Below are 16,923 nucleotides of genomic sequence, written 5' to 3'. Positions count from 1 at the left end.
AAAATTAAAAAGCTGGCCTCGACACAGCACAAGCTTAACTCTCTGCTAAACACAGGCTCAATAAACTCAGACAAAAGGAAATCCTACAGGCTATCTCATACGGTGCCTTCGTCTTCTGCATGCTGTTGGTGTTCAGTATGGTTTTGTTTCCCTTTCTCTTTATTGTACTTGGCAGCTGGAGGACTTTGAGGGGGGAGCAAACAGATGGTGGGCTTTGGGGACGGAAAGCTCGGAGTCACTGCTCAGCCGATGCTTCCATTTATATTCTTCTCCCATTTTTCCTCTAGCCCTTTCGAAAGAGCAATAATGATCCCCACTCATTTATCCTGAAAGGTGCTAATTAAGTCTGCGCAAATGTTTCAGTTAATAGCTTCCAAATTGGTTTAATTTGAGTCTGGGATTCAAAACCTATGCATCTGCTCAAAAAAGCTGACTTGGATCTTGGAAACTCACCTGCCCATCAGCTGTTTCTCTACCAGTTTCATTGTATAATTTTAGAAGCCGTTGGTGAGGGATGATTCTGAGCAGCTAACAACTAACGGAGCAGAAAACATCCCACTAAACAAAACAGAGCATCATCTTATGGCATATTTATCCTCTTCTTCCTCCAAGGAACCATCAGAGGGCCTAGGGTTGCCAGCTCCAGGTTGGGAAATACCTGGAGATTTGGGGGGTGTAACCTGAGGAGAGCAGGGTTGGGGAGGGGAGGGACTTCAATGGGGTCTAATACCATAGAGTCAATTTTCCAAAGTGGCCATTTTCTTGAGGTGAACTGATCTCCATCACCTGGAGATCCATCACCTGGAGATCAGTTGTAATAGTGGGAGATCTCCAGCCACCACCTGGAGGCTGGCAACCCTACAGGGACCCAGCTTCTAGTCCATACTTTGCCATGGAAACATGCTGTGTGATCTTGGGCCAGTCATTCTCTTTGTAAGCTGCTACTTTGTAAGCTGCTTTGGGTCTCCATTGAGGAGAAGAGCAGGATATAAATATCTAAATAAATAAAATAAACCAAGAAGAGATGTATATACATGTGATCCTCAAAACTATGCAAGGCAGATGGGAAGAAGAATGACTGTCTTGAAAGTTGAACCTTGAATATTGTGGCTGAGTGGGGATAGGAACCCCAATTGCCTCAGCCCAAGGCCATCACGTAGTATACACTCTATACACAGTATCAGCTCTCAAATTCAGTTGAGCTGAACCGGGTTCAGTTCCCCACTCCTCCACATGAAGCCTGCTGGGTGACCTTGGGCCAGTCACGGTTCTCTCAGAACTCTCTCAGCCCACACAGGGGCAGGCAATGGCAAACCACCTCTGAACCTCTTTTGCCTTGAAACCCCTACAGGGTCGCCGCAAGTCAGCTGTGATGTGGCGGCACACACGTCACACACACATTGGTTGGCTCAGCGCTCTGCTCTGACTGCTTCCTATGTTGCTGGGGTACATTTCTGTGCTCTGCCTGACACAGTAAGCTTAGAAGGTCCATGTGAGGGTAGTTTTTTTGAGGCAGAGTATCGAGCCTTCACCATGGGCAACTTGCTTGCAAAGAAGTTGTTCAGATTGTGGTCGGGCAGGAAAAATTTTTAATTGGAGCAATGATCACAGCAAATTCTCGGATACCATCTCTGACAACTGGACATTGTCAGGCAAGGTTTAACCTTGTAATTTCTGCACATGCCCACACAGCTTGTATAGTGGTACATTAAAAGGGGGAACCACCTGGTCACCTTGCAGACAAGCTTTCCAAGTGGACAGGGAAGCTGAAGGTTCATGGAAGTGATGATCACACGGTGTCTATGATATGGCAGAGGATATGGCGTTAGGGTTTGGACATTCGCTATTCTATTCAACACTAGGGATGCTGCAAATGTTGCATCAAATGTGTTTCACAGTTGAACTTACCTTGCTTGACTGGATCTGTTTGGTTCGGTGCCAGACTACTTGCCAAACACATTTCCATTCCTCCCCCCCAAAAAACGGCACATGCACCAAAACATTGCAAATCCAAACAGATCAGCAGCCCTTAACATTCGTAAGGACTAATAGCCAGTGGGGTGTCGTGGTTAAGAGCAGCGGACTCTAATCTGGAGAACCGGGTTCGATTCCCTACTCCTCCACAGGAAGCCTGCTGGGTGACTTTGGGCCAGTCAAAGTTCTCTCACAACTCTCTCAGCCCCACCTACCTCACAAGGTGCCTTTTGTGGGGGAAGGGAAGGCGACTGTAAGCTGCTTTGAGACTCCTCACGGTAGAGAAAAGCAGGGTATAAAAACCAACTCTTCTTCTTAGATGAACAACGAATGATAGGATTTCCCCCGACAGTGTTTATTTATGACTGATGCATATTAACTGTCTGTTTGAGCAATCGCCTACCAGGCAGAGCAGTAATACAGAGAACAGAACTCAGTTAGGCTGTGTGAGAATGTGGTTGCCCAGAAAGCTGGGCGCGCTGCGCTCTTAGGAAGGAATGTAGTGTTTCTACTTGCCAAACAGCCATCAATCGGTCAACAAACAGCCAAACGCTGTTGCAAAACCGACTCCCTTTTTGATACTGGTGAGCATGCCATGAGACGAACCCATGGGTGTTCAAGCAACCCATTTATTTATTTATTTATTGCATTTCTATCTCACCTTCAGCCGGGCTCAGAGCAGGTAACAACATGATAAAATGTAGATGAAAACATATATTAAAACATACTTTAAAACCATTCTTCATTATACATTAAAACAATAGAACAAGATGGCATTCCCTTCTATTTGCAGCCACTAAGCGCTAAGGCCCAGAGAACAGCGGACCCCCAAATCTAGTTGTGGGGGGGATGGGGAGGCTAGCAAAATGATGACAATGGAGAAAGGCTTGTGGCTGCCCTCAGATGTAGGCCTGGCGGAACAGTTCTGTTTTACAGGCCCTGAGGAACTCCTTTAGATCCCACAGGGCCCTGATGTTACTTGGAAGACTGTTCCACCAGGCCAGGCCCTGGCCCTTGTCGAGGACAGCTGCCCACTCCGCAAGCCGGGGACCACCAGTAAATTGTTGTTACTTGAGCGCAAATCCCTCTGGGGGGGTATACCAGGAGAGGCGGTCCCGTAGGCACGATGGTCCCAGACCGTGGAAGGCTTTAAACCAGACCGTGGAAGGCTTTTAACCACTGGACACCTGTTGAGAGATGTCTGGGAATGAGATCACGAACAAAGGGTTTTTGTTTTGCAAAGGGAAAGAAAGCGAACCAACATTTAATGAGAGACCGTTGTTCACTTTGGCAAATGATAAGGTAACAAAACATCTCAACAATTTGTGCGTAGACAAGAGAGACCAAAAGAGGCTGTGATAATAGAATGCCATGATTTCTATGCTTATCACACTGAACAAAACAACGCGTTATCGATGCTGAAACAATCATAACAAGCAAGATGACAGCTGGAATAAAACACTCTAGTCTTCATGACCTTTGCTGAAAGATGACAGGACAGATGTTCCTGGCTTTTATGATCTTGCAGGCCAAGAATGAAAGGGGAGAAAGGAAGAAAACCCTGCAGAGCCACGACAAGCCACGTTTTACACTTTTATTGGGGTTCCGAATGACACCACAGATAAAATACTTGAATCAAATACAAGAAGAACAGGTTGCCATGTAGTTCTTTCTCCCAGATGCAACAGAATAACATGGTAAAGAAAACCCTGCTGGTGTTACATGAAAATAGCAGGTGACAATCTTGGCTTGGCAGGCACACAGAAGTAATATATACACTGACTGTAATTAGCTTTTTATTTTTTTTAAAAACGCACATGCAAGATGTAACCCAGGCTACTTGATTACTTTTGCTATTGCCCCGTTCTTTCTCCCTCCAAGACCATTTGGTTGGTGAGCTGCCAAGTTAGAAATCTGACAGCTACCCAACCAGGCAAGTTGCCATTCATTTCAGTAGAGTTTGTGCTTCTACCGTCGGATTGGAAATTGCCTAGGAGCAATGATCCTACTCGACAGCATCCTTGTGACCGTGGGGTCCACAAAGAGCGGTCCCCTCCGTCAATGTGTGCGGCAAAGCCCTTGTGTGCAGCACCTGTTGGCCTTTGGATAGCACTTGGAGCAGGTGGGTTTAGATCTCACTGGCAGAATTTAGATGCTTAAGCTTTAGCTTTAAACATTGTTCATGGGATTCAGCTTTGGGCGGAAGGATCGTTGCAACCTCAAGCAGATGGGTAAATCGGAATAATAAGAGAAACCAGGATGTGGGTCTTACAATATCAAGATTCAATACTGCTACCACACAGATAAGGACATCTCATTAATATATTGCACAAGCTTAGACAGCGACAACATGTCGTTTGGCAACATTGCACAGTTTTAAATCTAAAGTGCACAGCCTCAGTTGGAGGTGACACAACCATACTATCACGGTAATTAAAAAGGCAACACAGTTACAGACACAGATATCTTCTTGTTCTTCTTTCGCAGTAGTACAATGAGCCAGTACCCAAAGCTATGTAGTTCAGGTCAAATCAAACAACATTACACTTGTTAAACTTCAAGTATTTCGAGAGTGTAAAACAATATTGCTTTACAGACCCAGGTGGCCATATGTTCTAGTTAAAGCTAAACCCCCTAACTTAACCAGGGTTATAAACAGAAGCAACTCCAAGGTATGAAATCCAGCCATGACAGGTTTTCCCACTCTATGAAGTTCCTCCCCTCCCCAAAACCCACCCTTCCCTGGCTCCAGCCCTAAATCTCCAGGAATTTTCCAACCTGGAATTGGCAACCATACCCGTTCACACAAAATAGAGTGGGAAACCTGCCACTGTAAAAATGACTCTGCATCCGTAGTCTATATGAGTCCTCAACACACCACCACAACAGTTCTCGTAATGGGGAAAGCAGGTCACCTTAGGGGAAGTATGAACTATGGCTGGAATACCTCCTGGAGAGGTGGAAAAAAGTACCAAAAGGCTGAATTTGGATGGGGAATTCCAGGTTCGGATAGTTGTTGAGTTGTTTGTTGTTGGGCAAAACATTCCTTAAATCAGTCACAGGGCTGTCACCCATCAGTCACAGGGCTGTCACCCGGACACTACACATTATGAGTCAAATAGTGCCCCCCCCAGACCAATTCAGGTCAGGAAAATGGCCTGGGGGAAGGCTGAAGCCCCTTCTCAACACATGTTGTAGCCCCAATCCAAACTGGACAGGACACTCACCATGTGGGAACTGAGAAAACTTGTAATTAATGTGTGACTATTACACAACATGGGGACCCCGGATTCAACCTTTTACGGTACTCCACAATGTTTGAAATGGCCCTCAGTGCTCTTTGGAAGAAGGTGCGGAAATACAAATTTAAGAACAAAATTATTTTCTATCAGTGTTGCCTCTACTAGGCTAACAGAAGGAATATCAACTCACCACCTGCATCCACTACAAGACATCCTATACCTTATTATTAATTGGCAATTCTGGGAAGACAGTGGGAACAATCCTCCAGCTTTTCTGTTTTTTTTAAAGGGGGAACTGTGAAATAGGAGATGGCCATGCTCTTTTCCTTATTATCCGTAGAGTACAGGCAGTTGGTTAAGTTGTCAGTCTGGGTTGCATTGAGGCATTATGAAAAGCTGTCCTTCTAAATGATGGACAGGAGATTTTGCATCTAGAAGTAGTTGTGAAACCATAAATGTTGACAATTATGTCAAGATGTATCAATATTTTTTTCCTTCGGAGGAAACATAGGTTTTAACGGAAATATATGCTGGCCTCAGATCACATGAGACACCAATAGTGTAGGCAGCCACTGGTGATACCACTTCTTACAGAATGAGCGTTGGCCAGAGGTAAACATTGTAGGTATATTCCAAGATGTTCCTCAGAGGCTATCCTATCTCCCTAGTTCTGCTTATCTTCAGAGAGTGGTGTGTATGAGGGAATTGCTTAGGCAGACAACACCAGCCAGGATTTCAAAATGGTGGATTTCCAGCTCCTTCCAAAAACCCTTTTCAGTTGTTACGACTTTGGCATTCCTACCTAATGTACGGGGAGAACACATTATGTGTAATCCTTTCAGTTTATGCATTCATTATTTTGTGTGAATAGGACAACACATGAATTTTCCAGCTTTGGTACACACAATCAGAAACTTAGGGTTTTGAGGGAATGCACATATACACTGAAGCTGAAAAATATATGCATTGCCTTGTTCTGGGGTTGCCAACCTCGAGGTGGAAGCTGGAGTTCCCCCAGAATTATGACTGATCTCCAGACTGTAGAGATCAGTTCCCCTGAAGAAAATGCCAGCTTTGGAGGATGGGCCCTATGGCATTATATCCCACTGAAGTTCCTCCCCTCCCCAAAACCCACCCTTCCTGGCTCCAGCCCTAAATCTCCAGGAATTTTCCAACCTGGAATTGGCAACTGTACCCGTTCACACAAAATAGCAAACACAGATACTGAAACGACCACACGTGGTACACTCTGCTGGTTTGCAAAGTATTAGTACCGTAAGGCCCCTCGCAAAGTGGCGCTTCCGGTTGTAAACCGGAAGTGACGTGCACGTGCATCGGCGCACGCACGCGATCCACCTCGGCTCTGCCCCAAAAGCCTCCCGCTGGAGGAGCGAGGGGACCTGGCAGCCCTGTTAATGATTGAAAAGGCCTTTGGACTGCATTGAGAACTCTTCCTAATCTGGGGGGAGGGGGTTTGGCTGTTAATGCAGATCCTCTGGTGAGTTTTAGTACTGTGAACCTAGGGCATCTCTGCTTTTCATCTCCATCCCTGTACGACAGCAGCCCGAGCAAAAACTGCTGCCTTGGTGGTAAATCTTGTGGACTGAGCTGCCCAGAAACTGTTGAGCTTTCAGGGATCCCATCCACAGCCCATAAAGATGCAAATGGCATCTCATTGGAGGAGACTCCCAACATAACCTCAAGTTTAGTCTTGTGTAGGTCTCTAGACTGATTGTGCGCCTGCTTAGGCAGGCCACGTGGGAAACAGCTTTCGGAACCGCACCATTTTGTAATTTCACTGTTGTCAGTCTTCTCATTAAGAGCTTCAGTACTGTCTCGAGGTTTTGCAGTAGTAAACCCTGGAGATGCACAAGATAAGGGGACATGTAGAAAGGAAACCTTTATCTTAAACAATTTATGCAGGGCTATGTCTCAAAATAAGCACTTTTAAAAGTTTGATGCCCCTCCTAAGAAGGAAAAGAAAGGATCTTATTTCTGGGGCGGGGGGTTGCCCCTTCAGTCTCTATAACCCATATAAAATAAAAATCTATATTTTACAAAATAGGATCTTTTTCATATATATGTATATATAATATATATTTCTTTTGCAAAATTATACGTATTTAAATACATCTGAAGTGTTGTCATATGTAAATTAGAAATTCGGTTCTAATATACTAAGAAAAAAAGACAAAACATCTTAAAGCAGATATTGCTTTCTGCTTTTGCCCTCTTTTTATTTTGTGACCATTCGGGGCAATTTGACACTGTTCTGTTTGGCTGTGTTTAACACAAGCTTATCAGTTCTGCTAACCATACTAACGTTTGGAGGGTGGAATTGTGAGCACTTGCATTATTCCCAATCTGTTTGAATGCAGCCTTTTCCTGGATTACCTAACTGGCAGGGGAAAAAAAGGTATTTACAAACTCAAAGGGAAGGGAGGAAAAAGACTCTTGAAGGGAGCAATGTTCTCAGTTTTAAATTGTACTCTACTTTGACACCACAATATAGAAATAGATTCACTTTGGAACAAACTACAAATACATTCACCACAGTTTGTGACAACTTAATTGTCTACTTAGAGAGGTTTCAGCAATGCTTGGCAGACCAAATTATTATAAATCTTGCCCCAGGCGCTCTATTTCCTCAATCAGGAAATCGATGTCTTGGTGAGCTGCTGCTGGATTGGAGATAACCATACGAAAGAAGTTCACCTTGTCTCCCAGGGGCTGATAGCTGACCATGGTGGTGCCATACTCCATCATTCGGGCTTTAATTACCGGGGCCACCTTCACAGACACAGCGTGAAAAGCAAATCGATATTGTACAGTCACTTCTCTGAACTTCCTCTCAGGCCCAGACTAAACACGTGGATCCCTCTCTGTAACATCTAGAACAACTCATCTGATGTCACAACATCCTATATTTTCCAGCCCTCCTCCCTCCCAACTTCAGAACATTAGCTGATTTTTGCAGGGGACGGGCAAACAAGGTTTTTCGTTATTGACCAACAGCCAGCCTGACCTTGTAAGAAATGCAGATGGGTAAAAAACTAGTCAGGGGGCAACACCAGTTACAAGGGATTGGGAGGACAACGTAGTGGACAGTTCCACAAAAACGTTGACTCTGTGGGGCATCAGTGCAAAAAGGCAAACTCCATACTGGGGAAAGCCATTGAAAATAAAGTGGCCAGTATTGTAACACCCCTGTATTGATCTATGATGTGGCCTCATTTGGAATACTGCATAGTGTTCTGGTCGATATAGCTAAAAAATATAAGACATCTGGAAAAAGTGCAGAAGAGGGCACTCTTCTTAATGGTCAGCTCAGTTGATCAAAGGTCTCAAGACTGGCCATACTAAATTATTCCTATTTTATTTCAATATTATTATTCTTATATATTCTTATTCTTATACATACTCGCACGCACACACGCGCACACACACACGCACATATACATGCATATGTATGTATGTATCTATTAATCTACTTTATTTCTAGATCTAGGCAACCAAGGGGGTTACCGCACTTTGTATTCCCAGCAATGTATGAAGAGTTTGAAAATGTTGTAAAAAACATCGCTTTAAAAGGGTTTTTGGATACCACGGCTTATAAATGGTTGGAAGACGTCTTCACAGCTAAAGGGGCCAAATAAAGTGCGAACAGTATTTTTTATAACGTTTTCAAACTCTTAATACATTGGTTCTTGTGGGTTATCCGGGCTGTGTAACCGTGGTCTTGGTATTTTCTTTCCTGACGTTTCGCCAGCAGCTGTGGCAGGCATCTTCAGAGGAGTAACACTGAAGGACAGTGTCTCTCAGTGTCTCTCTAGAGACGCTGTCCTTCAGTGTTACTCCTCTGAAGATGCCTGCCACAGCTGCTGGCGAAACATCAGGAAAGAAAATACCAAGACCACAGTTACACAGCCCGGATAACCCACAAGAACCAATGAACTCTGACCGTGAAAGCCTTCGACAATATCTTAATACATTGGTAAGAATACATAGAAAGTGCAAAAAGTGTTTTTTATAACATTTTCAAACTCTTAATACATCGCTGGGAATACAAGTGCGGTAACCCCCCGAGATGATTAAGGGGCTGAAGCACCTTTCCTGTGAGGAAAACCTAAAGAGTATGAGATGTTTCAATTTAGACAAAAGGCAACTAAGGGAACATGTCAGAGGTCCATAAAATTACATATGGATTGGAGAATGTGGAGAGAGAACTTTCTCTCTCTCTTCCACAATACTAGAACTCAGGGGAATCCAATGAAGTTAATGGGAAAATAGATTTCAGATGGACAAAGGGAAGTCCTTCTTTACTCCATAAGTAATTAAAATGTGGAACTCACTGAGAGTGGATGTAGGGATGGCCCACAAGCATAGATTGCTTTATAAGGGGATAAGACAGTTTCATGGAGGAGAGGTCGATCAGTGGCTACAAGCCATGGTGACTAAAAGGAACCTCCACATTCAGAGGTAGTAAATGTCCGAATACCAGTGCTAAGAGGCAATAGCAAGGGAGGGCACTGACCTCTGTGGCCTGTTTGTTTGTTCCTCCAGGGCAACTGGTTGGGCCACTGTGTGAAACAGTACACTACTGGACTAGATGGAGCAGTGGTCTGAACCAGCAGGGCAGTTCTCATGTTGCATACCCTCCAAAAGTGCAGTCTATTTTCATTATGGATTCCCAATAAAAAGTGGCATTTCTTTCTTTCGTTCTTTTTTTTTTTTTTTTTACCTTTGAAAGACGGTTCAGCCTTTCTTCATTATCCTCCATATCCCTTAAACTGGGAGGCACGTACCAGAAGCAAACATTCGAGTGCTGAGGCTAAAGGGGAAAAGACCAATGCCTTAGAACGGCTCAGTGGTAATAAATTTCATGCTTTCCCCGTCCCACGTGTATCCCTTCCTATGACAGTGATCAATGACTGTGTTTTCTTGGTTGACTGAAGCGAAGCCCTGTGAGAATCACTGCCATTACTATGCTCCTTGCCTGTGGAACTGTTTCTTGCGTTTTATCGTAACACACATCAATACTGGTATGCAATTCCTTAAGAGAGAGAGACACACACAAATGCCTTAACTACAAGTAATTGGAAACGTAGTTAAATTGTGGAACTCCCTGCCCCAGGATGTGGTGATGGCTGCCAACTTGGAAGGCTTTAAGAGAGGAGGGGACATGTTCATGGAGGAGAGGGCTATAAATGGCTACTAGTCAAAATGAATACTAGTCATGATGCATACCTATTCTCTACAGCAGGGGTGTCAAACTCAATTGTTACGAGGGCCAGATATGACATCGATGCCTCTTAATCAGGCTGGGCCATGCCTCGCCAGCCCAGATCGAGAGGGGGAGTGGCTGCCTTGGCTGGCTTGTGGGTCAGATAAGAGTTCTCAATGGGCAGGATCCAGCCCGTGGGCCTTATGTTTTGACACCCCTGCTCTAGAGTATCAGAGGAGCATGCCTATTATATTAGGTGCTGTGGAACACAAGCAAGATAATGCTGCTGCAGTTGTCTTGTTTGTGGGCTTCCTAGAGGCACCTGGTTGGCCGCTGTGTGAACAGACTGCTGGACTTGATGGACCTTGGTCTGATCCAGCATGGCCTTTCTCATGTTCTTGTGGAAGGAAAGATGGGCGTTATATACTACTAATACTGATTAATAATAACAAATCATATTATTAACAGTATCTTTGGCGATATATAGCACTTTACAAAGGGGTTAAAGGTAAACAGACAAGTTGCTGCCCTGAGGAATGCTGCATACTGAACTTTGACAGCAGGCCAGCATCCCTCAAATGGGTTGAATGTCAGCCCTTTCAAAACTGAGAGTAGAATCCTAAGCAGTTACATTCCTCTAAATTAATGGTGGTTAATGGGCTCAGGGTTGCCAGGTCCCTCTTCTCAACCGGCCGGAGATTTTGGGGGTGGAGCCTTAAGAGGGCGGAGTTTGGGGAGGGGAGGGACTTCAATGCCATAGAGTTCAATTGCCAAAGCGGCAATTTTTCTCCAGGTGATCTGATCTCTATTGGCTGGAGATCAGTTGAATTAGCAGGAGATTTCCTGCTACTACCTGGCAGTTGGCAACCCTAGGCTCAGAAGGGTGTAACTTTGCTTAGGATTGCACTGTTGGTGTACTCACTGACTGGAGTTTGATCCTCACCAGAGTCTGGGTCAGAACCATAGCTTCCAGTGGGGTCAAATGCGTTTCTGGAACAGGCCCAGGATCTTCTACTTTCTAGTGCATTCTAAAGACACTCCAGAAACACAGGGAGGCTTCTGTTGTTGGGGAGCAGCCTGCTGTGAGGCACGTCGAACAGGAGTCCAGGGCTGGGATAGACCAACCCCACAATGTCTCCGATAAAAGAAAAGGGTGAGGCATTTGCTGATCCTTTGCTGGATCACAGAAGTTCTGTAGTGCAGTGGTCAGAGTGCCAGATTAGGAGTGGGGGACCAAGGCTTAACATGCCACTCAGTCTTGAAGCTCACTGACTTTAGGCCTATTACTCTCAACTTAACCTTCCTCACAGGGTTGTTGTGATGACAACATGGGGAGGGAAAATGATATATATACCATCACCCTATGCTCTTTGAAAGAAGAGTGGGATAAAAATGGCTAAATAGATCATTAGAACAAATCAACATTCTTCTTGGGCTCTCTTCTTACATAGTACAGAATAAGAGAGCAGATGAGTTTTTTGTTATTAATGTCTGAGTGGGACTACTCATTTTTTCTGTATTAGGTATGATGGATGCTCTTTAAAAATCCACCAGCTTTTCCAACCTTCACTCACATACATACCTTTCCATCGAACACCATTTCAAAACCCTCTCTGTTCTTAATTTTGTTATAAAGGTATTCCCCAAGCTCCAAACACTTGTCGATTTGGGCTTCAAATCCCGTAGTGCCCTTCAGAACAAAGAAAGAATAAGAGAGGCAGAAGTGAACTAGAGCAAAAAATCTGAGTGGCACTTGCAAAGCAAAACTAGGCAAGTGATTCTTCACCCCACTCCCCATCACTATTTTACATTTTAACCAACATACTTTACTCCCTGTAGGCAACTAGAGAGGGCAAAGTAAAAAAGATAAGACAATCTGTATGAATGTCAATTTAGAATCCAGGTGGCTTTAGAAGAGGATTTAACAGCCTATCCTTTATGAACCTATTAGTAGCAGCAACGAAATGGCAATACAGAGGCAATATATGTCTGAATACCAAGTCCTCGTGACACACAGATGATGTAGGCTAGCAACTTTACTCCCAGAGTCACTGTTGGAAATGGAATCTCGGGGCCAAAGTAAACGTGATCGTGTCCTTGCGGCCCCCACAAGGACACCACCACCATTTTAAAGACAATTTAAAATGCGGTGAGGACCCGATCCTGATCGGCCCCACAGTGTAACCAACAAGAGGTTGGTCTCTAAGGTGCTACTGGACTCGAATCTAGCACTTCTGCTGCAAACCAACATGGTGACCCTCTGAAATGTACAATGTGGTGTTGTCTGAACGGGGCCAATAATTTAAAGTTGGCATTTCTTCTTTATGAGAGCCAGCGTGGTGCAGTGGTTAAGGTGTTAGACTAGGATCTAGGTATCCCAGGTTTAAATCCCCACTCTGCTATGGAAACTTCTTGGGTGACCTTGGGCTAGTACACACTCAGCCTCGACCCTGGCAAGTATTTGGATGGGAGACCTCCAAGGAATACCAAGATCGTGATGCGGAGGCAGGCAATGGCAAACCACCCCTGAATGTCTCCTGCCTTGAAAACCCACCTTTTTTTGTATTCATTGACTAACAAGACAGTTTTTTTTAAAAAATCAAGCACTACATATGCTACACTTCACCTAGGGCATAGCAACCTGGTCCAACATTATCAATACTAGCATGACAATGATAACGTGATAACACAAACATTACACAAAGCGTGGATTTCTAACAAAATCCACGCTTTGTGTAATGTTTGTGTTATCATGTTATCATTGTCATGCTAGTATTGATATCAAAGGTAATGTGCTAATCATTGTCCTGTAAGTATCAAGATACATTTTAACATACCACACCCTCATTAGCACATTATCTTGATACTTACAGGACAATGATTAGCACATTACCTTTGATACTTTTTGCAGGACAATGATTCAGCTCAACCCAACCCCTTTCTGACTATATATTACTCTTCCTACACACTTGACACTGAGAGACACTGTCCTTCAGTGTTACTCCTCCGAAGATGCCGGCCACAGCTGCTGGCAAAACGTCAGGAAAGAAAATACCAAGATCACGGTTACACAGCCCGGATAACCTACAAGAACCAATGAACTCTGACCGTGAAAGCCTTCGACAGAATTTATTCGTCTTCAAGGCCATCTCGGTGTAGAAATGTGGAATCGTTCAGCAGAAAGTATTTATTTGGCAACATTTCCAAAAGTGCAAATCAGCTGGTCCTTTGAGACTTTTTACAAATATACCCCAGAAAGGAACAGACTTTTAATTAGTTCCCCCACATCAATAATATGCCCGGCTCTAATTGCAGCATAAAACGAAAGCAGGTGTTCTAGTCACAGTTTTGCCAAGTCTAGTTTTTAAGAATTCCTACAACAAAACCCTCTCCCCTTGCAAAAGCTTTTAGCCTTGCAATGTTAAAAACCTAATCTCTGCTAAATGGGCTAGAGGGGAGATGCGGCAATTGCTTTCTTAATGTCACTGGACCAAGGCTTGAAATGAGCAATGGCTGAAATTAACAATTACTATCATTTTGTTCACTCTCAAGGCTGTGATTTCATCAATTTCATAAAAAGCTTGCGCATAATACGCTGAAAGCTTGTGCTAGAGATGACTGGCTTCCTACGAGCCGGTTCTGTTGCCTAGCAACCTCACTATGTGACTTCCCATCATCCATAACCCATCACTGCAATGAGACCAAGATTGGTTGTCTTTGTTGCATCTTTCTGCGTTTTCCAGCAATAAGCTACTTTATGGCAGCTTTACAGTGGTTTTTCTGCACTGGGATTCAACAAGAGCAGCAGGTTCAGTGGGAGAGCATCTGCTTGGCATGCAAAATGTCCCAGGTTCAATCCCCAGCATGTCCAGTAAAAAAAAAAGGATTGGGCAGGAAGTGATGTGAAAGACCTCTACCTAAGACTCTAGAGAGCTGCTGCCAGTCTGAGGAGGACTGATCTTGATGGACCAAGGGTATAAGGCAGCTTTATGGGTTCAAGAGAGATACTACTTTTCAGACAGCAGCCAGTTGCTGTTTTATCTAAAGGATACTGGAGGAACTAAGCCAAACAAGCTGGAAAGACTTCGTATTTGAAGTACTCTGGGAATTTCTAGACCAGGGGTGTTGGACTCAATTGTTACAAGGACCAGATAAATGCCACTTGGTCAGGCTGGGCTATGCCTCCCCAGTCCAGATTGAGAGTGGGGGGGTGGGGTGGCTACCTCGGCTGGTTCACCGTCCCGATAAGCCTGTTCTATAGGGCTGTTGAAAAAAAAATCGGTATAGTTCGGCTTCGGCAAAATTCGGCCCGTTTTTATTCAGGCAGTGCCGAAGTCCGAACTCCCCTGCTTCGGATCCCCAAAATTCGAGGGGGATCCGGAGTTTGGGGGGAAATTCGGCCCCCCGCACGCCTTCAGGGGGATTCCCTGAAGGCGCGTGGGGGGCCCTTTAAACAGATCTGCGCCTCAGCTGGGAGGCACAGATCTGTTTAAAGGGCCCCCCAACAAGCCCCTCTGCGCTGTCTGCGCAGGCAGCGCAGAGGGTTTCCAGCCCCCCCAGCCCTGCTGGGACTCCCGGCAAGGCTGGCAGGGGGTTGTCAAGCCCCTCTGTGCTCTCTGCGCGAGGGGCCCTTTAAACCGATCTGCGCCTCCCAGCTGGGAGGCGCAGACCTGTTTAAAGGCCCCCCTCCCCGCGCCTTCATGGAAGCCCCGTGAAGGCGCGGGCCCCCCCGAATCTGCCGAATTTATTCGCCGAACCCCTGAAGTCGGCAAATTTGGCTCCCCCGTTTCCCGCCTTTTTTGAGTTCGGTTCGTCCGAACCGAAAAACAGCCGAATCAGGGGAAATTCGGCTGTTTTTCTGTTCGGCCCGAACCGAATTAACAGCCCTACTGTTCTAGACTGTTTTCATAAAGAAATAACACAGAAGAGGCTTATACTGCAGTGTTCTCACAAGACAGTCATCTGTATATCTGGAAATAATCTGTTTACAGGTTGTATATACTGCCTCTTTAGAAACCTGCCTAAGGTAGTTTAATTGTTACAAAAACAATCATGTGCCTCATTCTCACAAGCTTGAGACCAAAAAGCATAATGGGAATGCTTACCTTTGCCCTCCACATTAGCCAGAGTTTAAAGACATCAACATGGCGCCCGCATTGCAAGGCTTTGTCTCCGGTGTCATAGGACAGATCGTAGTGCTTGTCTTGTTGAAAGAGGTAGGTAGCATGCATTTGATTGCAGCTCTGCATGATCCCCTTGAAAGAAACAAGAAGACACAGTCAGGAGGAACACAAGGAACAGGGCTTGAGCATAGGGTGGCTATGTGCCTGGCACCTGCAGGGGAAACCCCCCCCCCCCACACACACACAGGCACTCCCTCACCTTCCCAAAATTGGGGGGAGGGATGGGAGGAAGTGGCATCATGTGATGTTACTTCCTGCTTGCAACCCAGAAGTGATGCACACATTGTGCAACACTCTAGGAATTTCCCCAGTCTCAATGGTCTTTACCATAGAGAGAGCCAGTGTGGTGTAGTGGTTAAGAGCGGTGGTTTGGAACTGTGGACTCTGATCTGGAGAACTGGCTTTGATTCCCTACTCCTCCACATGAGTGGCGGAGGCTAATCTGGTGAACTGGATTTGTTTCCCCACTCCTCCACATGAAGCCAACTGGGTGACCTTGGGCTAGTCACACTCTCTCAGCCCCACCCACCTCACAGGGTGTCTGTTGTGGGGAGGGGAAGGGAATGCATGTACATACTGCTTGTATGTGCATGCATCTGTTTGTCAGAAAGAGCCAACATGTGTTCAGTTGACAAAGAGGACCAGTCTCTGGATTAACGGGGGGTTTAAATCACACATTCAGCTGGACATGTGCTGAATGTAACATGAAAATGGCTTAACGCACGTATAAGGAACAATCAAACATACATCGTACACAGCTCATACATGAGTTCACTGAACTTGTGGACAGGGCTAAAATGTGAGGCCCTAAACTGTAGCTTCCTTAGTTTATCCCTAAATCCAACTTTTCAAGTGGAACCACCTGAAGATCACCTGAGGCTAAGGCACAGGAACGAGTAAGGGTCCCAATGCCCTTCATCTGTGGATTCTTGCAACAGAGCTTCCTTCCAGGAAAAGAAGCCCACCAGGCATTTGGGCAGCTTCAAGGTCAGCACCACCAGCAGGCTGGGCCCCACTGAGACCCCTTGCCCTGCCAACCTCTGCCTAGTCCCCTGCAAAAAGGTCCACGGAAGTGGCCCCTGCAGCCCTAGGCTAGATATGTACCCCAGAACAGGTACGCCACTTCAAGAGCTAGAAAGCAACTGTGCCCAAGCCTCAGAGGCCACTTGACCCAGACCCTTCATCACCTATGGCTAGGGTTCCCAGCAACGGGTTGGGAAATAGCTGGAGATTTTGGGGGTGGAGCCTGAGAAGGACAGGGTTTGAGAGGGGATGGACTTCAATGGGGCATAATGCTATA

At 45.3% G+C, this 16,923-nt stretch overlaps 1 protein-coding gene across 1 annotated transcript in view; it reads right to left on the bottom strand.

The window, feature by feature from the left end:
* Window positions 1-7,626: 7,626 nt before the first annotated feature.
* The window catches only part of GAD2 (glutamate decarboxylase 2), a 46,136-nt gene continuing 36,839 nt past the window's right edge, over window positions 7,627-16,923 (bottom strand). The window contains exons 13-16 of the mRNA XM_056856980.1: window positions 15,546-15,695; window positions 12,023-12,130; window positions 9,958-10,047; window positions 7,627-8,006 (exon numbers count right to left, since the gene is read on the bottom strand). Coding sequence (XP_056712958.1) covers window positions 7,833-8,006; window positions 9,958-10,047; window positions 12,023-12,130; window positions 15,546-15,695 — 522 coding nt within the window. The 3' untranslated portion in view covers window positions 7,627-7,832. The remainder of the gene's footprint in view (window positions 8,007-9,957; window positions 10,048-12,022; window positions 12,131-15,545; window positions 15,696-16,923) is intronic.

This window comes from Euleptes europaea, chromosome 11, assembly GCF_029931775.1.
Source record: "Euleptes europaea isolate rEulEur1 chromosome 11, rEulEur1.hap1, whole genome shotgun sequence".
Classification (NCBI taxonomy): domain Eukaryota; kingdom Metazoa; phylum Chordata; class Lepidosauria; order Squamata; family Sphaerodactylidae; genus Euleptes; species Euleptes europaea.
The sequence above is the reverse complement of the archived record's forward strand: the minus strand, read 5'-3'. Positions and strand labels throughout refer to the sequence as shown.